At 51.1% G+C, this 24930-nt stretch overlaps 1 protein-coding gene across 1 annotated transcript in view; it reads right to left on the bottom strand.

Annotated features, from left to right (window-relative positions):
- Positions 1–23370, bottom strand: part of WTIP (WT1 interacting protein) — an 87114-nt gene extending 63744 nt beyond the window's left edge. Inside the window, exon 1 of the mRNA XM_058033901.1 lies at positions 21867–23370. Within this exon, the coding sequence (XP_057889884.1) occupies positions 21867–23316 (1450 nt within the window). The 5' untranslated portion in view covers positions 23317–23370. The remainder of the gene's footprint in view (positions 1–21866) is intronic.
- Positions 23371–24930: the final 1560 nt, after the last annotated feature.

Here is a 24930-nt window from a genome sequence, read left to right as displayed (position 1 = left end):
CTGCCAGAAACCTACAGATGGATTACAGTCCTTACAAGGATTCAGTATCTAACGTGAAATCTGGTACACACAAGTTATAAATAAATACCTGGACACGCTCAGCAGCAACACCCTGTGCTAGGAGTGATGGAGGGCCTGCCTGGCTGAGCTACCAGCACTGCCTCTGCCCCAGGAAGAGCAGGGCACACCACAGCTTGAATTAAGGTTGAAAATGACAGGCTAAGAAAAGTGAGAAATGCTCAAGTAAATGTTCTAGGCTCTCCTGCCAAGCCCCAGCCCATGCACACCCCCCAAGAGCCATGAGGAGCAACACAGCCCCACTGTGTTGGGACTCCAGCTCCAGGCTGGAGTCCCCCCGTGCTCCCTGCAGTGACTGTGCTGGAGGGCACCACACTGGAGGAACAACCTAACACAAATCACAGCTTAAGCAAAGCAAGGCAAGAAGCAGCCTGTGGACTGCGAAACTTCTGGTTGTCACTGTTAAACCTTGTTGAGATTGCCACCAACCTTACTTTCGTCCTCAAGGAATAATAAACAAACTGTTTAGGCCCTTGAGATATGCATCTGCTGACTTAAAAAGATCTCCATCACTTCAGTGCCTGCCTGCTACAGGAGGCTTTACTCAATCATTACGCAGGAGGGATGCATGTGTAGAACTTCACTCAGAAAAATCAAAATTTGAAATAATTTATGTTTGGTTACAAGTGCAGCAAAGTTCTCATTCACTGGAAGTTTTGCAGAAGCAAAGTTCTGAGTTCTGGAAAACCTTTCATCACCTCCACTCTGCCTGTTGCTTAACAAGGCTTGTGTGGGACAAAGCTGCTGGGAGAGGTCATGGCCACAAAGGAAGCACTGGGAGCAGTTCCAGGAGTGACAGTGCTGCTCAGAGCACAGGAGCCAAGCCCTACCTGCCTGAGGGATGAGTGAGGGATGAGCACAGCCAGCAGGACTCAGCTCACCCTGAGAGCAGCCATGGGTGCTGCCTGTCCTGCTCTGTCCTTAACCCTGCTGGAGTTTCACACGCAGGGTGAGGTGATGGGCAAGTGTTTGGGAGCACAGAGGGCCACAGAAACAATTCACAAATGCCACCCTCCCTGTTTCAGCAGCTCTGAGGCCAGGGCATGTCTGTGCTGGTGCATGAAGGCAGCTCCAGGCTGGCAGTGCAGGGAGAGAGGCCATGGCAGCCGCTCTCAGCCCTGAGGAGCAACTGCTGCAAACCAGAGGGGATTTGCTGCTGAAGTCCAGTCACCCATCACACAGGGAAAGGCCAAAGCCAGCACAGCAAATGCTTATTGCTTCATACAGAATGTGAAACTGCTTCATAGAGAATGTGAAATTACTGCTCTGAGGCATGAAATGACTGCCAGTGTCTGCAGGCCCAACCCTGGGCACAAGGCCGAGCAGGCCCATCCATACCCACCCCTCACAGTTACACTCTGCTTGCTTTAAAATACTCATTCCTTGCTCTGGCTGCATTCAGTGCATGGCAGTTCCAGGGTAATTCACACTCCTTATCTGGCATTTATAGAAAAATCTTTTGCCACTGAGGCACTGAAGCAGAAGACAGAGGAGTTGCCCTGGCTGCTCCATGGGCTGTGCAACTTTGGGTGGCTTTGTCTGGGATTCAGAGCTCAGCTGAGTGCTCAAGGCTCACACTAATAATCACAGCACAAGGGGACCTGCAAATAACTTCAGCACCAAAGCAAAAATAAAGACAGAAAAAAAAAAAAATCCTGCTTCTAAAAGTACCTTGTGATGACTGGGATAGTCAAAGCAAGGAGACATACAGCTGGGGAGGGCACCACTGGGAATGAATAACTTGGAGGGAAAGCCTGTAAATCAGACTGTCCTGTCCTACTGCCCCTCCAGTGCTGAGCACCTGTGTGTCCTGCTGTGGACATGAGCCCTCCTACAGCCAGCAAGGCCCTCCAGCTCCAACCACACTTACTCTGCCTAGAGCACAGTGAGTGTAATCACATTTATAACACAGCCAGCTGAGGAGTGTTGAATTTCTAGCAGTGTAGTACAAGCAGAGGAGGAGAGGCTACGGCCAAAATTTGGAGCTGGTCCAGCTGCTGGCAGAGGGGACAAGCAGCACAGCCTCAGTGAGCCCAGCACAGCCACCCAGAGCCAGCAGAACTGAGCCAGGCTCCTGCAGCACTCCAGACTCATCAAATACCACCAGCCAAAGTTCCACAGTGCTCCTGGGCAAATCCCTGTTAGGGAGCTGGTGAGAAGCACCAGGGGCATCCAGCCCAGCTCTACACTCACACTGACAAGGAAGGGGCAGACCGTCACCCTGCAGATCCCAATACTACGGGAAACAGAAGAAGTGGCACTTTACAGAGGGGGATGGAAGAGATTTTCCAAAAAATTTGTACTTAGTTTTTAATTATCATGGATACTGCAATTTATACCAGTTGCTGGTTAAAGTAGCTGGGATCACCTGAGCTCTGGGGTGAGTGAGATGCTTGCCCATGCCATTACCTCAGACTCTGGCACAACGCAAGGTCAGACTGTAGATCTTTTATGTTTTATTTAAGCTTTTATTAAGTTTTATTTTCCAGTGACAGGTTTACAGACGTTGAGACAGTTTTATTACAGCAAATAAACAATAAACTAAATATTTAGAGCTCATATGGCCATTGTCTTTCCTTCCTGTAATAGTACATTTATCTACATATTGCAGATTTTTTCTGTGTAAGTGACAGTGTTCACAGTACAGAACCAGTCACAAAACCAACTGCACCAGCCCCCTTTTCCAGTTTTGATGTTCTAAGTCATCTTTAGTTTCTGTCTTGGCTCTTTTCTATATTAAATGTGTCACTGACACCTATGTGGTCTTCTGACAAAAAACCTTCTGAGATGACATGGAAAAGACAGAATCAATTTAAATACTTCAGCTTACAGAAACCTGTGCAAGCAGGTAAGAAGAGTGATACTGCAAGCAGGGAGGATGCAGCCCAAACACCCTGAACTTCAGAGGTGTCAGAGCTGCAGAGCTCAGCTCCCAGAGCAGCCTGGAGACTGCTCATTGCATTCCCTGACACTGCAGATGAGTCACCACTGGAATACATGGCAGAAAAAGGTCATTTATTACAGCTGCCTTCCTGTTCCAAATGGGCTCATGATTAAACAAGGAGTCTGGTCTAAAAGTTTCCAGGTGCACTCTGCTATTTTCTTAGATAACTGTCTGTTTCCAGCAGGAGCATGACAGCCTGGAAAAGGCAGGAATTATGTCACCACCACTACAAACCCAGCAGCTCCCAGCCCCCATCCCACACAGGTGCTGACACCTCTCACAGGTCACCCCTGCCCCAGGGAGGCCCTTCAGCATTCCCAGAAGCATAAATAGGTTTGCTCAAACACAAACACACTATAGGTAGGTATTATACCAAGGTAATAGTGAGAAAGACTGAACTATTCACTTAAGAAAAGCTGGAAGTGACTTAAGAATCTGCCACCTCAGCCCTCTGAACCATTTTTTTTCTCAGACATTTCAAGTCCAGTGACTCAAGGATGCTTTGAGAACATCAGGAGGAGGAATGTACCTTCTTGTAAGGTACAGGAACAACCATTTCAGAAAGTATTTTTTCACAGGTTTCTCCCATCTTCAGTCCTGAAAGACCTGGTGAGCCTCAGCTTCCCCAGCCTGGTGACAGTGAGGAGCTGTCCCCTCTGAGCTGTGGGGCTGGCCAGGGAGGTGCCCCGTGCAGACAGCCACACTCTCCACTCACACAGGAAGATGCTCAGACTGTAAGAGAAGCCTGTCCTGATCCAGCAAGCTGAAAACCCTTGGGACAGCTGCTCAAACACAGCTTGAACGACATGTAAACAGGATATTCTAATTTTGCCTGCTCTACCTTTGGGAAACAGCAGCACTAAATGCTGTAGATGTGGGCTCATTTCCTGCCTGTGAATTCAGCTGGGGGGGAAAAGTAAAAGTTAGAAAATCAACACACTGCCCATGTGCTCAGCTGCTCTCCAAGGCTGACCCAAGGTGGGCAAGGGGCTGTCCAGGCTTTTGTCAGACTCCTGTCTGCAGTGATTCCTGCAAAGGGGCAACTCTGAGCTTCCCATAACCATGGGAGGGCCTGAGCTCCATTCTCACCTTCAGGGACTGGAGCCAGCACCACCCAGAGCTGCAAGAGTGGACAGCTCTCCCTCTGACTGACACTGAACCTTCCACTGACACAGGCAGCAGCACAGGAGGCCACATTCCAGCACCTCAGTAAATCCAGCACCTGAATAAATCCAGCACCCGAATAAATCCAGCTTTACAACCCTTAGTGCCATAGATAAAGATGCCACACAGTGTAAAGTACTGATAGTTAACTTCACCTTAGTGGGATCTCTGCTAGGTCAGGTATCTTCAGGTCTGGCCTGCTTTGACTTTTTGCTGCATCAAGTATTGTCAGTCCTGGATCAGGTAACAGTCCAGGATGTGTGTCTGTCTGGCTAATTCAACACAAATGTGAACACACACTTGATCCACATCCAAACAGTATCAAAGAATGATTCAGAAATTCACAGATATTACACCCAGGACCATCCCTCTCCCCTACTTTGACCTAGACTGTTATCTTGATATGAAACAGAAGCAAAGTGGGTATAAAAGGGCAGAAATTGGGAAAAAAAAAAAAAAAAAAAAAAAAAGAAACCCAGAGTGCTATTTTTCTCTGATGAAAAAGGTGTGAAATGTGTATGGTCACAACCAGCTAGGAAGCACATGTTGAACCTGCTTATGCCCTCAGTTATGAGCTCTCTCCCAGCCAGTGACAAAAGCAGAGCTGGCAGACTGTGTCTAAAAGCACACTTGTTTTTGCCACCCACCTTTTCTGTTCTCACAGACAGACCAGTGACACAAGTGCCTGGCTGCCCTGCAAACCTGGGCACCGAGGGACAAACATCCAAGACACTGGAGAGCTCCTAGCAGCCCCCACCTGTCCCAGGGTTTTGGCATCACCTGCTCTTTTCACAGCCTGCCCACTGCACCCAAAGCCTGCAGAGAAACCTGCAGCCCCCCAGCTGGAGTGCTAAGCTGCTGCTGGTAGGGAACACTCCTGCAAGAGCCCTTGGCACTGAGATGCAAACAGGGAACCCCCCTGGCCTCAGTGGCTCCTGCCAAAGAGCAATTTGCTTGAGGGGGAAAGGATTTCTCTTTGCTCATGAGCCTTGTCCTCACAAAGCAGCTGGACCCAGCACTGCAGGACCCAGCCACACATCACAGGAGCCCCCAGAATTGCCCTGGTGCCTCCTGCAGGCTCACCCTACCCACCATCCCCATGGAGGACAGACAGACAGACATCCTCTCTTCAGGAGGGGTTTTGGAAGATGGACTCTGTTTCCTGGAAGCTCAATGCCAGACTCCGGTCCAAGGCAGGAACAAGACACAAGATGCTCTTCCCTCCCACTCCTGGCACCCCAACACCCAAACATCTCTTATTTAGAAACTCATCAGCTCCACCACCCACAGTCATGAGACAGCAAAGGAGTTGTGGCTCAATTTCTAGCAACTCCTACAAAAATACAACTAAAGCACAGTTGAAGAGCAAACTTCCCTGGTATAATTATTCTTTAAAAGTCTTTCTAGAAAAACAGCAAAAATCACCTCCTCAAGAGCTGCATAACCAGGGAAAGAGTGAGCATATAGAAAAGGGTAATTTTTCACTTTGTTAGTTACAGTAAACACCTCCAAATAAATGTGATCTTATGAATTTCATCAGCCAAACCTCCCTCTTTCACTTTAAAAGGTCACATGAAGTGATGAAATATTAGTTAATTTATGTGTTAAAGGACTGGCTAAAAAATAACAGAAATCTATAATCTTTTCATAATTATAAGTCAACACTTAACTGATATGAGAAGCTCTATTCATAGCCACTAAAAGGAGCATTCATTCCTCTTTGCATCATCCCTTTACCATTCTGTCTTGGTGCAATTTTCAACAGCAGGTGAAACCACTAAAAATTGGGAACACTGTGAGAAATTTTCCTCTATCTGGTTTTAATTAAAACACTCAGCAAAACAGAGAAGCAATGGAGAGAGGCAACCATTTCCACCTCAGCTGCTACTTGTGACCCATCCTTGCAGAGCCCAGTGCAAAGGCAGGGCTAAAGCAGGGGTTCCCACTAGGATCATGCCAAGAGCAATAAAGGGTAATTCACATCTGATTATGAAATATCTGGTAGTTGTTTGGTGCCCTTTTAGGTTTCAGGGCATCCACCTGAGAGGTGGGCACTGGAGGGGCTGCCTTTGGGAAGCCTGGAGGAGAGCTGAGCTCCCACAGGCTCCCAGTGCACAGAGGGACCTTCCACAGGCACTGGCTGGGAGCTGGAGCGTCCCCCCACCCAGGACACCCACAGCCAAAGCTGGCACACCCCACTGCCAGCCCCTGCTTCAGACACAGCTGCTGAGGGCAAAGTGCCCAGACACCCAGGCTGCACCAAGCCCAGGGCACCCAGGACATGCAGGCAGCTCCAGGGTGCCCAGGATCCACAGCTCAGGGTGGTTCTGATCCATGATCATGACAGTGTTCACAGTGGTCCGAGGAAGAGGGAAGAGACCAGGATCTGACTCCATGTTTCAGAAGGTTTGATTTATTATTTTATGATATACATTATATTAAAACCATACTAAAAGAATAGAAGAAAGGATTTCATCAGAAGGCTGGCTAAGAATAGAAAAAGAATGGAATGATAACAAAAGCTTGTGGCTCGGACAGAGAGTCTGAGCCAGCTGACTGTGATTGGCCATTAATTAGAAACAGCCACGTGAGACCAATCACAGATGCACCTGTTGCATTCCACAGCAGCAGATAACCATTGTTTACATTTTGTTCCTGAGGCCTCTCAGCTTCTCAGGAGGAAAAATCCTAAGGAAAGGATTTTTCAGAAAATATCATGGCTACAGATGATGGTTCCGATCCATGACCCAGGATGGTCCTGATCCATGACCCATGATCCAGGGTGTTCAGCCTGAACCCCAGCTCCAGCCTGGACCCCAGAGGGCCTCTCTGCAGAGCTGCTCCCAGCCTGGGTGAGGCTGTGGCTCCCCACGTGCAGGACTTGGCTTTTCCCTGGGCTGAATTTCCTGAGGTTCCCATTCCCACATGTCTGCAGCCTGTCAGGGTCCTGCTGAGCACCACCACATCCATCCCATCCATCAGTCCATGTGTACCCTCCATGGGGGTACAATCCACAGCCTGGCTAGAGGGACACTCTGTGCCATCATTAATGAAGATGTCAAACACTGCTGACTCCAGAACATAGACTGCTGAGGGGCACCACTGTCATGGACAAATTTTATGAAAAATCCTTTTGTTAAGATCTTTTCTCCTGTGAAGCTGAGAGGCCTCAGAAAGGAAATGTAAACAATGGTTATCTGCTGCTGTAGAATGCAACAGGTGCATCTGTGATTGGTCCATGTGGTTCTTTTTAATGAATGGCCAATCACTGTCCAGCTGTCTCACACTCTGGTCAGTCACAAGATTTTATTATCTCTCCTTTCAAGCCTTCTGATGAAATCCTTTCTTCTATTCTTTTAGTAAGTTTAATGTATCATTTTCTTTTAGTATAATATATATAATAAAATAATAAATCAGCCTTCTGAAACATGGAGTCAAGATTCTCATCTCTTCCCTCATCCTGGGTCCCCTGTGAACACCGCAATACAGCACCAGTGACTGGCTCCAGCTCAGCCTCATCCTGCTGGTCCCACCTGAGCTCAGCCACTTTTCAGTCCCTCTCACAGCCTGTACCTCACCAGTTTGTGCAGAGGGATGCTATGGGTGACAGCATCAAAAGCTTTATTAAAGCTGAGATCAAGCATCACTGCTCTCCCCTGATTCCCCAAGATTTTCATCCCAGAAGGCCAGCCCAGCACCCCTGGCCATGTTTTTCCTGGTCTTCCTTTCTCTCACATACCTGCAGAAGCACTTCCTGACTTCCCTGTCTTTCACCAGGGCCAGCTGCAGATGTTGTGTCTCTGGATATTCCCCAGGTCAGCTGTCCCTGCCTCCATCCCTCACATATCACACAAATCCTTTCCCTTTCAGAGCCCCTTGCTCACCCATGCAGGCCTCTTGCCCCTTCCTCCATGTCAGGATGGACCATTCCTGAACCTGGACACTGCAAGCCTTGAAAAATCAGCCAGTTTTCCTGACCCCTTTTCACTTCTCCCAACCTCCTTGAGAACTCCTGTAGGCCAGTAAAAAGCAGAATTTATATATGAAATATTCAAATTCAGTTCAGTCCACAGAAATGCTCTTCCCTGTTGTAGGTACTGGAGACTTCAGCTTCCAAGTAAATCTGGCTCTGTCTAAACTCACAGCAAAATGACATGGCTAAGTAAAGAGCTACCTGTGAATATTTACACATTAAATGCCTACTTAGAGATTTAACTCTCCACTGGATTCTCTTTGGACTTAAAAATAAGCATAAATGCATTTCTGAGTCTGACCTTTGATCAAAACATTCGAGATCCATGTGTAAATCACTCAGCTGGGATTTTTCCTTCTTATGTGTTAAATCACTGCAGCACAACCTAATGCAAACATTCCCTTAATTGCACAAAAGCCCTTTTGGAATCTCTCCTTTCACTGTATTCACCAAGAAATGGGTTCCTCAATGCTTCCTTGCAAAAAAACCAACAAAGCAACTAACACAACCCACAAAACTTGTCTTTTGAAAACTAGCTAAAAGAATTAGTTTAGTTGTTGGGGGGTTTAAAATTTATTTCTGCTTTAAAAAAAAGCAAACTAGAGCCTTTGTTTGCAGATGAATATAACCTCTTCTGTAATTATATCCATGAAAATAAGGGCAGCTTTTACCAAATCAATGATGAAACTCTCCACTGTGCTTTCTCTGTAAGGTTAAGAGTGAAGTACAGAGCTGGTGCCTGTGCATCCCCTGCTTCTCCCACTGGTGCCTTTGAGAGATGAAGGATTTTATAATTCCTCCAGAGGAGCCAATTGTCCCTCTTAGATAAGGAATCATTGTTGATCCTCATTGTTGTGCCTCGCTCTGGTACCAGTCACAAAACATCTTCAGCGTCTTCTCGCTTGTCTCCCACCACTGCAAGAGAGATGTTTCTTCAAGCAAAGAAAAAAAAAAAAAACAAACCAGCCCTGCAGAGATCACTCAAAATGGTTGTTCCCCATTGGTTTTCAGCTGGTGGAGCCACAGCTTTCATCCTGCAGTGGAGCTGTGACTCAGGCTGGCAGGAATGGCTGTGCAGGGAGGAACACTCATCCCTTTCCTGTCCTCCCCTGGCCCGGCAGCCACAGAGTGGCCAAGGAGCTGCTGCTGCTCCCTGTCCTGTGCAGCCAGGCTGAGCTCCCAGCCAGCACCCAGCCCTCCAGAGCTGGCAGCAGGAGCACCTCCAGCTCAGCCCTGAAACCCTGGCTGTGCCCAGGCCCCAAACTCTGTCCCCTGCACGACACTCGCCACCACTTCTTCATGACCTGATCCTGGAGCTCTCTGAGAGAACATCTGAACTATTTTACTCCTTTTGTGGATTGCCACCTGTTCTGATCTCCCTTTTCCAGCCTGCACAGAACATCCTTATCTCCTTCTTCCCCCCCTTTTGGTGCTTCCAAGCTTGTGCCCTGCCCTGGGCTGCAGCATGGGCACAAACATGCTGCTGTTTGCTCCCCAGTGGTCACACTGGGCCTGGAGTCAGTCTGACTTAATTCAGACCCCGAGATAACACCTACTTTGTTGACTTAAGTCAACTGCTTGGTGAGAGACTGCAAGCTGCATGGTACAAAAAATTCAAACAGCAATTGATTTGCAGACTAATTGGACACTTTTGGGCAATTTTTCTGGCATTTTTTGGGGGAACAGTAGTGTGCATGAAGAACTGAGCCTGCACCAGCAGCACATCCAGCTCCCAGATCTTCCTTAAAAGCAGGAATTAACTCTACTCTTTAGGGAGATGTTTTACACATGGTTGTCACCTGGGTGTGCAGTTCTTGTCTCTTTAGAAGGGCACACTCTCATTCATCTTACTGCATTGTGGCTGCACTCCCAATCTAATTTACAACATGTACAAGCTAAACTGAAGTCATGACCTAACATTCCCTCACAGTGCCCCATCATTTGGTTCCCTGATCAAAATGAAAATGGCCCAAATTAAAAACAAAGTGAGTTTATAGCACTTTCAGCTCAGCCCTGGTGCTGGCAGTTCTGGACCAACAGACCTTGCCTTGAAATGGCAAAACCCCAGAAAACACTTAGGGGAATGCAAATATACAGACATAAGCTTCATAATAAAAGTGAAATAATGCATTTCTCAGAAACTTAAGCAAATATTACCATGTATCTGCCAGAACTCCCAGCAGCCTCCCTGTTTTTTTGGGTTTTTTTAATCAAACTTCTCTCTTGCCTTTCCATGTTGTATGGGAACATTAAGTTAGAACCTCCCCAATGCACACTGGTGAGCACCCAGTGGGCACTCCCAGAGGGACTGGCCCTCTGAAGAGATGTTCCCACACACACTGCACATATCTCTTCCTCTCTCCTTTCAAATATCACAGCCAAGTTCACACCTTGAGGACCAGAGCAACCAAGTCCTTAAAGAAGCCCACACAGACCTTGCACTTGGATGTTGAGAGGGAACAGGAGCCAAAGCAGGGACAATCCCACCCCAAAGAGCAGGAGAGGAACTCTGACCATTGGGATCAGCCAGTGCACACCCCCCTGGACCAAGTGATAAAGCAACACCTGGGGCAGGGCTGGGAACTGCCCAGGCAGGCACTGACCCAGCTGGGAACAGAGCACTAAATCAATGCTCACTATTCAAGGGGCACTTTCTCAGAAAAATTAAACAAAGTCCTTCCCCCTAGACTTGAAATGCACTTTTTCTCTGACCTTACAATAATCTAACCCCAAGTTTCCCAATTCTGCCAGTCCAACCAAGCAAAACACCCAGTGATTTGCCACAAAGGAGTCCAGGATTTGTCCTTCAGCTCAGGGGTTTTGTTTTGTGGGTTCATTTATTTCCCTCTGGTGAGTTACAGAAGTCAAGGAGACAGAGTGAGATGTGGTGTCCAGCCAGGCTAGGCCAGCACATGGGTTTGAGCTGCTCCCTGCTCCATCCCTCCTGCTCCATCCCTCCTGCCACCCCCATGGGGAAGACAGACAAACCCCTGGAGGTGGGAGCAGGGTGGGAAGCAGGGAAAGGCAGAGCTTCACACACTTGGCACACCAGGAAGCTGATTTGCAAGTCTGCACTTGGCACAACTTCAGAGTGTTTTCTCTGGGGCGGGCTCTGTGCATCTCCTCTCTCTGGGCTGGTTCCTCACCAGCCTGGATTCCTCCCAGGTGGGAAAGAGGGGCTGGGAAAGCCTTTTCCCAAAGGAGCCACCATCACAGCAGGCAAGGCTGTTCCAGCCTAACCCAAGCCATCCCTTCTCTTTATACATTTTGTCAGGGAGGTTTCTTGGGTTTGCTTTTTAAAAAAGGTGTGGTCTGGCACTCCAGTCATTCCACCTCACGTGGAACAGCCCCACTGCTCTCAGGAAATGTGGGATTTGGTGAGGGAATTGCCACATCTGCACTCTGCCAGAAACTCCTGCAAGGGGCAAATCTCATCTGTGCTGGGCTCAAAGCCCCAGCCCAGAGCTGCTGGAACCCTGGCTACTGAGAATGTCAGACTTTCTGTGCTGCCAGGCACTGACCCCCAGGAGAACACTGCACTGACCTGAGGCCATGGAGAAGGCTTCCAAAATAACAATAACAACAGAAATAACAGGAAAATAACCGGAATAACAGAACTAAGATTATGGGTGTGTAGTTTAAATAGAAGCGTGTAACATCACATGGTAGAAAACTCAAGAGTTTAAGGTTTTAGAATATAGTAACATATACAAAACAAAATGCTGTGGATTTGAGTCCTTCCCTCTCTCTGAACTGGCAGGGACCAGCTGCAGGTGCTGCTGCCCCACTCTCCATGAACAGCAAACCCCCCCAGCACTGTCACTGCCACCACCCTCACACAGGAGGGCCTGCCTCAAAACCAACACATGGAAAGACTGGGAGATTCCAACAAAGCAAAACAAGCTTTTTTCTAATTGTTTGTGAAACTGCATCTGAGTCTAGCACCTGGTGACTGCCAACATTTCATTAATAAAGACATTAAATAAGAATAGGCTGGACCTATTATTTTGCTGCAAAATAAGAAAAAGGCAATCAAAGGAACAAAATGGCAAGAGCTCTCAGAGCCCCAGGACCTCACTGAGCACAGGCAGCACCAGGGGGATCCCTAGAACAGGAACAACTGCAGTTCATGTGCATCAGCCCTGTCTGTGCCTGGAGCTGTGCTGTACATCCTCCCCAGCTCTGGGTTCCTTTAAGGACCCCTGCTCTGGGCAGATGACAAAGGAAAAGCAGAGGATGCACAATGCACATCTGGACACAGCTTCCATCCCATCCACTCGTCCTCCACCCCACCCTGACAGCAGAGCAATCTGGGAGCTCTGTGCCCAGGAGTGACTTGGTACCAGCTGCAGAGGTCACAGGACACAGCATCTCTGCCCTGTCCCGTCCCACAGGCTCGCCCTGCTCACAGTCACCAATCTCCTGCAAACTGCAGCACAAGCATTCACCTGCTGCAGCACCAGGTTCCCAGGCAAACAGCACAGAGCTTCTACAGAGCACAAAGCAGGGACACCTGGGACCCTCCATGGCTGGGAGGTGCAGGGGCCAGGCAGGCAAACACGGCCAGGGAAAAGCACTGGTGTGAATTTCCTCGTTGCCTGATCTCTGTGTGTAATGAAAGCAGCTCCAGATGAGTCCCAGCTGTCAGAAACAAGTCCATCATGCCACCCATGACTTCAACAGGACTGTCACTCATGAGGCAGCACTGGGTTTATCAGATGTTCTCCATCCTCTAAATAAAACTGCAGGAAATCCAAATGCCTTGCATGAATTTTATTTTGAGATGTCTCGAGGGTTTTCCCCACCCTGAGCTGAGCCCCCCAGGTCTGCACCCAGGTCATGGGGGTTTCCAGCATCACTGGCTCTGCACCACTGCAGCTTTGCAGGGCTGCACTGCCAAGGCCCAGCCCTGCTCCAGCCAGGAACAGGTACAGCAGGCCAAGAGACTTTGCAAGACAACCAGCTACTGACATACACTTCAAAAAAATTACATGCTTATTTCTGAAACCAGCTCCAAATATGGGCTCCAACACACTTGATTGGTGTGCAGGTCTGTTTCCTATTGAGTGTTTAGATTTGGGAAACATGGCTTTGATTAAAAATGGGCGGCCCACCAACTGCAGAAAATTTTCACATAACTGCCTGGCAAAAACAAAACAAAACAAAAAAACAGAGCTGCAACAGTTATTGCCATTGATCAAAACCTCTGCCTTGCTCCCTGAGGAATTGCCAGTTTGCCCCACCTGCACCTGAGGATGCTCAAGGCTAACAGCACTGCCACAACACAGAAGAACATAGAGAGCCCAAGATTTTACCAATTACAGCTCTCTCCACTGCCTGCTATGCAGTTGTCTTGCCTTAGTGGAGATTGCACTCCAGCATCTTTTGCTTCTTCCCTTTTTCTTGAAGCAAAGCCCAAAATCAACATTCCCTTTGGAATGGAGAGAAGGGAAGGGACAGGTGAGACCATCCACAGACAGGGCCTGACCCTGCTGCATTTCAGGGTGGTGACAGGAACAGGCAGGGCAGCAGGACAGCACGAGCCAGGTCAACACACTGCTGTGAGCAAGGGAAATCAGACCCAAGTGACAAAGTTTAGTCACTATCCCCTTGCTCAGAACCACTCCGTTAGTGATTATTGTCCAGTCATTCAACATTTGACCCAAACAAATGGATTTAGCAGCAATTTCACACCAGCAAAACACAGAAAACCAAGATCCTGCTCTAACACTACTGAAGGCAATGTCACATCCACAAGGGCAAGAGAGCAGAGCAGCCACAGCAGCAGAGCCCTGGGCTGGCTCAGTTCGGCCAAGCCCAGGTTTGATTTGTCACAGTCACTATCATCCCTCTCCCACCTGGTCAGAAACCCCTCCATTCCAAAGGTTCCCAACCCACACTAAAGGAGCATCAGATCAGCGCACTGAGATTTGGGACATCCCTGAGTGTCCCTCAGCAGCACCTGACCCAGGAGGGCCCTGCCTGGTGTCCCCTGGGGCAGGGCCAGCACAGAGGGAGGCTCAGAAATGCAGCAGGAGCCCCCAGCCCAGCCCAGCCCAGCCCCCTGGGGATGAGCTGCAGCACAGGGAAAGGTTTGTGCCGTGACCACCAGAACAAGAGGGTATTTCCCATGCCTGGGAGAGGCCACGGGCTCTCCTCAGACCACAGGAAATATGATCCAAGCCAGCTGGAGCATCTAAACATGCACAACTGTCAAGCTGCATTTAGGAATGGCTTTTTGCTTCTCTTTATTTTAACTTTGAAATTTTCTCATTTTTTCAAGTGACCACATTAAAGGAAGAAAACATCTTGTTTTCTCTTTCCAGGAGTTCTGAGGTGTCAGCAGTGAAACAGCTCACCAATTAAATAAATGTTTGGATGGCTAGGAAACAATGAAAGTCCCCTAGCAGTTCTTCCACAACAGCCATCTACTTTTCCAAAAAACTATAAATACATTCTGGACTGAAACAAGCTTTGTTCCGCCAAATTCTTAAAAGAGCAATATTACACATGAGACATGACCTTTTGCAACCTATTAAATGCCTCCTGGTTGTCCATTTGATGCATTCCCTACTTCATGACAGGCTCTGATATTGACACTCTTTACCACTGCACCCTGCCTTCCCTTCACTCCCAAACACACACCAACCCTCACAGGGCACCAAATGCACTTCACTGCAGATTTGGAAATAAGTGTCACCCTCTATATATATATTTATATATTAATATATTTATATATATTTATGTATATATATACATATATATATTTACATATATAACCCTATCTATAAAATAAATAACCTTATAACCTTATATATATATAATAAATAACACGTATATATAATAATAACACACATATATAGCCTTATATATACAATAAATAACACATATATCACCCTATATATATAATAACATATATAACCCTATATATAATAAATAACACATATAACCCTATATATATATATATAATAAATAACACATATATCATCCTATATATATAATAAATCCTCACCCCCAGCTGAGTCCCCGTGCAAGCCCCTCCATGTTGTGTGCACAGGACATCTCAGCTGAGCATCACTGAGTGTTTGTCCCTTCATCAGTCACAGGCCTTTTCTTAAAAGTTTGCTGAAACCATAAATGTGACTTTAGAGATTTAGTAAAAACTGCTCCAAGAAACAAGGAATGAAGTTTCAGACAATGTGAAATACTCCAGCTGGAAGAGATACATGACTGGCTTGGCTGCTTTGTGTGCTCAGTCTCAGCACAGTAACAAGCAGGGCTATGCTGACAGGCAGCCAGAACAACCCAGTGAGGTTAACAAGGAGAGATAACACATACCACAGAATGGAGCTATCTGCTCCAGTGGAAAAAAAAAAAAGAAAAAAAAAAAAGAAAAAAAAAAGGCAGAAAACTCACTTCCAGAGAAAGCACCCACACAGGCACATTGAAAAGTCACAGAGAAGTCCAGCCAAACAGCACATTTATTGGTTGATCACTGGCACATTTGCTGATTTTGTTCAGAGCTGAAGTTAACAAGCCAGCAGGAATCCTGCTGGAGCCCCAGGAGCTGTCACAGCCCTGGAGCAGCTCCAGGCAATGCCACAGCACAGCCCCAGGTAGGATGGTCCTGCCAGGACCTGAACAGAGCCCTCCAAAGGGAGCCCTCCCAAACTCCTAACAAAGCTCACAGACACCATGCTCATTCCTGCATCCATCCTCTGGCTGCTCCTGCTTTGCTCCATTTCACACACCCTGTCCCAGAGGAGGCACTTTGTCCAAGATGGGCACAAAAATCAACCACCACATCACACTCTAACACATTCAGTTTCTCCAGCCACGGAACAGGAAATTATTTAACAATCATAGTAACTATTTAACAATTACACCAACAATCAACCAGACTCTGCCAAAATGCTGTGGAGTTGTCCTGGGATATTTGGGGCACATGAAGTAGGTAGAAGGCCGAGTGTAGAGCTTATTAAATACCTGCATAAATGTTCTGATCCTAGTAAAACTACCTGGCTTATCACTGCCAGTTTATTTTCTTTCCATTGCTGAACAATCCTATCACACACCTGAAAACTACTTTGCCAAGTTTGAGACATTTTTTTAATAATAATTTTAGCATTTTTTAAAAATATTCACTTTGGGATTAGGCAAAGTCTCTTCCTTTGAGAGTGTTTTCTAGCACCCAATATCCACACAGCCAAGAGCCATTTACATCCTAATTCATTAACTGTGGATATTAAGGATTTCAGCCTAGACCTGCTGCCATGAAGCCATCAGTGGCAGCACACAAACTTGTACCATTCACACATTTTAGATGTAAAAACTAGACAACTTCAGGGACAAACCAGCACAGCAATGCTCACACCTGCACCAGCCCTTGTCCTGCAGGCACAAACCTCTGTTCTGGAACCTCACCTCAATCAAACACGTGCCAGTTCTTTGGAAGAAGGGTTTTCTCCTTGCCCTCTTACACACAGTGCTTTTAACACTACTTTAACGCTACTTTTATCAGAGTAAAAGCATGAGAAACAAAAAGAAACAGAAAGACCATTTGCTATGAAACAATGTCCCATCCACAGCCAAGTGTCCTGCAACTGAAGACAAGAAAATGTTTGTCCCCATTCATAGCACAGGCTGCCATCCAAGTTACAGCCATCCAAATTCCCATTTCACATTAATTGTACATGTTACATTATCTAGTATACCTAATAAAACAAAACCACACATGCACTCCACAACTCTCCCCTGCTGTTATTATATCAATTCCCAACTTCAAGGAGAGTCACAAGGACTCTCTTCATAGCACATTCAATGCCACAGACAAAATTTCCTTTTCCCAGCTCTGTACACTTGTGTTACCCCATGCATTTTCCATGTAATTCCTTCTACTTTCTGTCCCCCCACCTTCCAACTCCTTCCTCCCTTTGGATGATGTTCCAGCTACACATTTTATCACTCTGACCATGATTTCCTTGCCCCATTCAGGGACAGGCTCACGAGGATGCTGCCACCCCGCAGGGACCCCAGCAGCTCCAGGGCAGCTCCTCTGCCCCTTCCCCCTGAGCACAAACCTCCTTGGAGCCTTTCCTGCCCTTTGGCCAGAAAAGCCTGACCACTCTCAAATCAGCTTCAGCAATGCATTTTCCAGCTGTAGTGGGGAGATTATAAAAAAGCAGAACTCTGAGGTACACAGCCTGTTTGAGCACTGCAGGGACCCCACCGTGGGAGTTCATTTCTGTTTAAGTGTTTGCCTATCAAAGGTTATTTTTTGTCTGGGCAGCCCCAACTGCAAATGCTGAAGGACATCAACTGCTTGCCAACACTGGGTGAATTTCTAAGCCCAGCAAAAGAGAAATAGAAAGTAATTCCCGGACAGTAAACTGCTTATCCCCCCAAAGGATATGATGTATCAATCATTACACCTTTACTTGATGGAAACGGGATGGAAAGAACAGATATTTCACAGAGAAACCTTCAGGAATTCCTAAGACTGGAAACAACTCCATAGCAAATCTCTCAAGTGTTCTGCTCACCAACTGCAAGCTCATCTAAATTTCATTCAAATTTTCAAATTTAATCTCTGTGCCATACAGCTTTTAGAGACTTACCACTGTTACCTGTCTTAATTTTGATCTCACTTGCATAAACACCCTTCCATCACATCAACCTGCACACACAGAACAAGCACAAACATACAGCTCTGAATTCATGAGCATATTGCAGGGCTCAAATTCAGATTTACATGGATGACTATGCACAAAAAGGGCACAGAGGGCCTGGATGGGCCTAGAGATTTATTTCCTCCCTTCACCCAGTCTTCCCTTCCCTCCCCTGCCAAGCCAGAGGCTTTTCAGCACCATGTTATCAGCACTGCTTCTTGGTGCTGCTCCAGCAAACATGTGCTGGTTCTGCTGGATGGCTTTCTGGGAAGAGAGAGCTCCCAAAAGTCAAGGCCACTCACCAGGGCTGTGCCAAGCTGAGGAGTGCATTATTAACAGAATTAATCCAGGCTTTGTGTCCCCCCTGAGACACCCCTGCTTCTGGGGCTGGATTCCATCCCCATGGCCAAGGTGAGCAGAGCCCTGCCTGGGGATGGCTGCAGCACAGCAGGGGCTGCCAGCAGGGACTGCACCCCTGCAGCAGAGTCTGACTGCACCCCTGCAGCCCCCCTGCACTGCTGGCACCACCCCAGCACGGAGATCTGCTGCAGAAATAGCCGCCAAACAGCCCAAGTGCTCAACGTGGGCCTTTCCCTGCCTGGCAGGTGACAAGCCACAGGTTTACAATCATATTGTCATACAGTCCCACAGGGATGCATGATTTGGATGGGTGTGCCAAAATACAACTTTAACTTCACACTTTTTTCCAACACCTAGACATCAGACAAGTATTCTGCAAAGAAACCAGACTTTAAGGCAGTGCTTGAGCTTATGACTTTCCAACACCCACAAATGTCCTGCTGACACCTCAGGATGAACATTCCATTTAAAAAACATGCCTGAAACAACTTTTATCTCACCTCATACCAATGTTCAGCTCAAAAGAGTTATGAAAATGAGTGAAAGTATTTTTTTATTACCTTACTTCCCAGCATCTGCCACTAAACCAAGCACATTTCCCAAACTGCCATACAGGGGGTCTCAGAGGGTTGAGGAGGAAGAGGTTAGGACAGGGAATGCATAGGAAGCAGCTACAAGGGAACAAAGTCTCACAGCTTCACCCAATTCAGCTGCTGCCAAAGGAAGGGTTTGTCTGCACCCTTGGGTCAGCCCCAGCCATCTCTTTGACAAGGATGAGCTGGAGCAACTCGCCAGTCCAGCCCCAAACAACCTTCCCTCTTCTCCCTCCTCCTCTGCAGGCTTGGTTTCTGTCAGATCAGTGAGTGCAGGTGGCTGCAAGGTGTTGGTGGGAGCCCGGGGAGCTGGAATGGTGCTGTGCTCACCTGTGCAACTGGGCAGATGCAGAGCCCTGCTTTTGGCAGCACTGGCATCTCTACTCAGATTAAACCAAGGGTAGGAGGGGGCACCTTCCTTCTCTCTCCAGATGCACTGCAGCCTGGCAGAGGGAAGGGGAGGGTGGAGAAGCTGGAGCAGTAAAACAAAGCTCCCGACACAGCACTGCCAGCCTGCAGAGCAGCACAGGCAGACAGCTGGGAGTGCACCACACCTGAGGGCTGCACCCTGCCTGGCCTGGCTCCCCCAGAGCCCCTCTGCAGATCAGACCCTGCATTTCTCCCCATCTCATGTCTATCTGTCCCAAACTATGGCTCCCTCCCAAAGCAGAGACGGAGGGGTGGGAAAGCAGCCGGGGCCTGCCAGCACCACACTCACACAAAGTGACCCACAGCCAGCATGGATAGGGCAGGGTAGGGCTGCTCCTGCTCCAAGCAGAGCTGGCCGGTCCCTTCACCTCCGTTCCAAAATAGCACACGGCTCCATTTTTAATTTTACTGGGGGTGTGGGGGCAGGCAACGACAACATGATGACAGGACACAGAGCACAGCAAATACCTGGTGTCCTCATATCAGCATTTACTCATAAGACAATTGAATTCATCTAATTAAGAAGCAGTAAAACATCGCTGTCCCCTCTACCTTGCTGGACCATTGGCTCAACACTTCTGCTCTCCACAGGCACCAAAGAACACCCACCACTGCCTCAGGAGTGCCACTCACCAGTGCCATGCAGACGCTTCACAGCTGCAGCATGTGCAAACTGCAGTGAAAGCAAGGCATTTTCCTTGCTTCCTTTTATTATGGCACCCTCAAAGTCAAACTAAAACCAGACTTCTCCCTGTTCTGTTCTCACTCTCACCCGGGGCTGTGGTCAGCCCTGTCAGCCTCTCACGCACTGGCTCAGTCAAAACCCAGCATTCACCCACATGGATCATCCGAGCCAAAAAGATGGGCTCAAATCCACCAGGATTTATCAAAACCTCAGCAGCTCACAGAAATCAACTTTCTCTTCCAAAGCAGCCCAGTTTTCTGGGTTTCATCTGCTTCCAGGGTGGAAGTCACAGCAGTGCTCCTCGGTGCTGCCACAGCAGGAGCCTCCAGAGCAGCACCGAGGCTGCCCAGGCACTGCTCATCCTGCACTGGGAGCATCCCCCCGAGGCTGAGAGCATCTCCAACAGCCAAACTCTGAGAAACACAAAAATCTATCCCCAATCTGCTCCTGGAGCCCCTGATGGCACCCTCAGCTTTCCCAGGCCACTGGAAACCCCTCCCAGAGGCTCAGCACAGGTAACTTGTTCTTACTCTTACATTTTGTTCCTGACCCTGGGAATGTCGAGGGTAACATTTCCTGCCGCAGTTCGTGTGCTACAAGCCCCACACACCTCCTGCACCCTCCGAAGGGAGCCACAGCTGCCCCCAGCACCGAGCCAGGTGCCAGCACTGCAAACATCCCTCGGTGATCCATCAGCTTCCTTATCGGCCCAGGACGGATGAGGGAAGGCAGTAAGCGCTGCATTCAGCCTCCTTTGTCTGGGCACAAAAGCCTGGAGAAACTCTGGCGCTGCAGTTTACAGAGAGGTTTTCCTGCTAGAGAGGCTGCTGCTCACTTAGCTACCTGCACCGGCCGGCCCAGGTCTCTCTCCCAGACAATGAAGGCAGCCCTGGAGCTCCTTCCCTCCCTGCAGAGCACCCGGTGCTGTGCTAAAGCACCGGCCGAGCCAGGGACGGTGACACACGGCTCCGTCCTCACCAGGAACGCACACAAAGCACGGAGATCACCATTCCCTCAAAGGCCTCGGATGGGGCTGGCTCATCCCCACCTTCCCAGGCCTCTCCCTCCCTGCCCTGCAGGAGCTCCGACATCCCCACGCTCCGGCAGGGAACGATCGAGCTGCTCCCGAGGCTGCCCGACCTGTGCAGGAGAGCCAGGGCAGCATCTGCACACCCCGAGATCAGCATCTCACAGGGGTTTTTAGCCTTTGCCATCCAGTACAAAGTAAAGGCAGAGGAGCCTAATCCTAGCTACTGTGGCTATAAAACAAGTGCACTCATTCACATTTCAAGAACATGCACATTTCAAGTTACTTTTCTTTCATAAAAAAAGCAACAAAAATTCAGGTGACCAACAGGCCGACTTAACCTCAGCAAGGGCCGAGGGCTCCTCTGCTCCAAACTTCCCTGCGGTCCCAGGGATGCCCCTGTGTGCTGAGCAGACCCTGCGAGGCCTCACGGGGCAGGGACAATGCTGGGCTGCCACAGGTACTCTAAATTCACACAAAGATTTCATTGAACCAGGCACTAAGAACTGCTCCTCCAGCCATACTCATCATTTACAAAAGTTACCACAGACTGAGGATCGCAAACACCACATCCTCTGGGATGCTGGAGGCTAGCAGAGAAGCTTCAGCAGCCCGTGAGGAAGGGAGACAAACGAGAGTCACTGCAAGCCCCGGCGCACAAGCAGCTCTCCCACACTTCAGGCACTCATCTCCCAGCCGCACGTGGAAAGGGAGGCAGCACACATCCCGGCACGGCGCGTTAGGAACAGACGGGATAGAGTTCACATACCGGGAGTGAACTACGCTGCAAGCGCTTCGGACAGCACACAGGGTCTGTGGCCATGTGAGACTCCAGCAGGCACCTGGTCCAGAGCAGCCCCGGGCACGGCGCTCCCGCCTTCTCCCGGCTCGGCAGGCCCCGCGCACCGCCGCCCTCCAGCCGCCCGCTCCCCCCGCCCCACTCACCGAAGTACTCCTTCTTCATGTGCATCTCCAGCTCCTTCTCCAGCTCCAGCGTCAGCGCCTCCAGCCGCCTCTCCGCCTGGCTGGGGCCGCTCTCCCGGCACGGCGTCACCTGGTAGGGGAGCTTGAATTTGGGAGCCGAAGCGGAGCCTTTGGTGGGGCTGTAGGCGTAGGGGGGCGGCGGCTCGGGGGCGCCGCCCGGGTGCTGCGGGTCGTGCCGCGGCGGGGACTGGGCATGGATGCGGTGGTACACGTCCCCCAGCTCGGGCACGGCGCCGTCCTCGGGCAGGCCGGGCCCCAGCAGGGACGAGCGGGGCGACGGCAGCTGCAGCTCGGGGTAGGCGCTCATGGAGCCGCGGGAGCTCCGCGAGCTCTGGCTGGAGATGCTGGAGCGGGGGCTGACCACGGCGGGGCCGGCCGAGCCGCGGCCCTCGGGGCCGCACAGGCTGGAGCGGGGGCTGGCCAGGGCGAGCCCGGTGCCGCCCGCCCCCTCGGGCTCGGCGCTGCCCGGCGGGCCGTACCTGGAGTCCGAGTAGCTGGAGCGGGGGCTGGCGGTGCAGGAGTGCTGGCTGGCGGTGCTGGAGCGGGGACTGGCGTGGCGCTGGTCGTAGCCCATGCTGATGCCGCTGGTGCGGTTGCTGCTGGGCTTGCTGCCGCCTCCGTCGTAGCCGGTGAGGCTGGCGCGGGGGCTGGAGTGTTTGCTGGTGTCGCTGGCCGTGCTGGCGTAGCTGGAGCGGGGGCTGAGGGCGGCTCCGTCGTACTGCACCAGGCTGGCGCGGGGGCTGCCGTACTTGTCCTGCCCGGGCACCACCAGGCTGGAGCGGGGGCTGGAGAACTTCTCGTAGGGCAGCGCGACCGCGCCGCCCAGGCTGGAGCGCGGGCTGGAGAACTTGCCGTGCTCGGCCGCGGGGCCCGGCGAGGCGGCGGCCAGGCTGGCCCGGGGACTGGCGGCGCCGAACTTGCCGTCCGGGCCGCCGGGCGCCCGCCCGCCGCCCTTGGCCACGTAGCCGCCCTCGTAGGCGCTGCCCGCGGCGTAGCGGTAGCCCTCGGCCGAGTAGCGCTTGCCCTTGTCGGCGAAGCCGCTGTAGCAGGGCAGCGCCACCTCGGAGCGGGTGCACAGCCCCTCCTCGCAGCACGGCGGGCCCGCTCCCGGCGGCGGCTCGGCGGCGGCGCGGCCGTTGGCGCGGAGCGGGGCGGCTTTGCCGCAGGGGGCGGCGGCGGGGAAGCCTTCGGCGGGCGGCGGCGGCGCGGCGGTGCCGTTCATCTTCCGGCCCCGCTGCTCCGCCGTCATGTGGGCGGCGATGACCCGCTTGGTCTCCTCCAGGTCGGGGTGCAGCACCAGGTCCCGGCGGCCGCCCCGGCCGTACGGACCCTCCGGGCAGGGATCGTACAGGGACAGGTCCTCCATGAACTTGGTGGCCTTCAGTGCCATGTCCTCCTCGTACTTCTCCATGCTCTGCCGGAGCCCGGCGACGCGGGGCGGGGAAGGGCGGTGAACTCTCCGCGAAAGCGCAGCCCGGAGCGGGGAAAGAAGAGTTAAAAAAAAAAAAAAAAAAAGCCAAAAACCAAAAAGAAGAAAATTCCCAAATCCGGCAACACAAAAAGCACCCCAAAAGAAAGCCCCTTCCCGCGGTCCTGGCGGGGTAGCGGCGGACGCGGCTCCTCGTCCGGAGAGCGGCGAGGCGGCGGCCGGGCTCGGGCTCGGGGCGGTCACCCGGGCGGCATCCCCGCCGCGGCGCTGGGCTCGGTGCGGCCGGGCTGCCCGGCGGAGCGCGGCCGGCGCAGACGAGGCGCCCCTGTGTCACTTTCCAGCCTTAAATAAGTTGCTCGGTCCAGTCAATGGCGCGCTGCGCGGAGGAATTTGCGCTCGGCGGGTCCCTGCCCCCGCCGCCCCCGGCGGCCGCCCCGCGTTGGGACCGCGGCCCGCCCGCACCCCCGGGCGGGGGCGAAGGCGGCGGCCGGGCCGGAGGGGCTCTGCGGAGCGGCGAGCGCGGCGCGGGGCGCGGCGAGGCAGGGACTCCTTTGTGTGGGGCAGGAATGCGAGGAAGGAGACTGGGCGCTGCGTCCCGCTGGAATGTAGCTAATGCCGGAGCCAAACAATGATTTTCCCCGAGTCAGTCAGGGAGAGGGCGGCCGCGGCGCTGCTCGGCGGCGGGGTCGGCAGCTCCCTCCTCGGCTGGGCCGGCCGCGCCCGGCCCGGGGCTGGCGGCGGGCGGTGCCGCGGGGCTGTCACCGAGCCGGGGGTCCCCGCCGGGGCTCGCAGCGCTCGGGATCCCGGCACGGGGGGGCTCCGCCGCCCGCGCCCCTCGCTGGAAGTTCCCGGCAGGAGCCGCGGCCTCGTCCCGCGTGGGGAAGGGGCGGCTCTGCCCCACCTGCGGCCGGGACTGCCCTCACCAACACCGGCATCCTGCGGGGGCCGAGGGCGGGAGCAGCCCCGCACCTGTGCGGAGTCCCCAGCGCCGGCCAGGTGCCTCCGCTGAAAGGACTTGTGTTTGTAGCACGGCAGCTGAGGGTTGTTGCCAGTTATTTATTAAGTCTTAAAAAAAAAAAAAAAAGGCAGCGCTAAGACATATGATAAACATATTGTGGCCTAAAGCAATCTGTGAGCTGACGGGAGTGTAAAAAAGCAGCTACTGTGCGTGTGACTGCAAGAGCTTCATCTGTTGATCGGTGACGAACACCCCGGCGCCGCTTGCGATTTACATCTGTGTGCTCACGGGGAGGGATGTCAGAAAACAACCCCTCAAAACGGCAAGTGAACGAGACCCCCGGTGCTAAACCGTAGCCTACAGTTTTGTGGGGTTTTTTGGGGTTTTGTTTGTTTGTTTGGTTTGTTTGTTTGTTTTTTGGGGTTTTTTTGCAACTGAGCTGCAGCTCCCTGGCAATCATTTGTGTTGATGGCAGAAATGCTAACAAAGCCCTAACAACAGGTATCTGACGGGTGTCCTTACACTGCTGGGTGCTGACCACCCTGCGAGGAGAGAAATATGGCTCAGGTTTGAGCTATAGGCACTGTGCTGTGCCAAGAACATTTTATTCTGTTATCAGACCTAATTAAACGTTAAAA

Source organism: Melospiza georgiana, chromosome 14 (genome assembly GCF_028018845.1).
Source record: "Melospiza georgiana isolate bMelGeo1 chromosome 14, bMelGeo1.pri, whole genome shotgun sequence".
Taxonomy (NCBI): Eukaryota; Metazoa; Chordata; class Aves; order Passeriformes; family Passerellidae; genus Melospiza; species Melospiza georgiana.
Note: the sequence above shows the minus strand (reverse complement) of the source record. Positions and strands in the feature narration are given on the sequence as shown.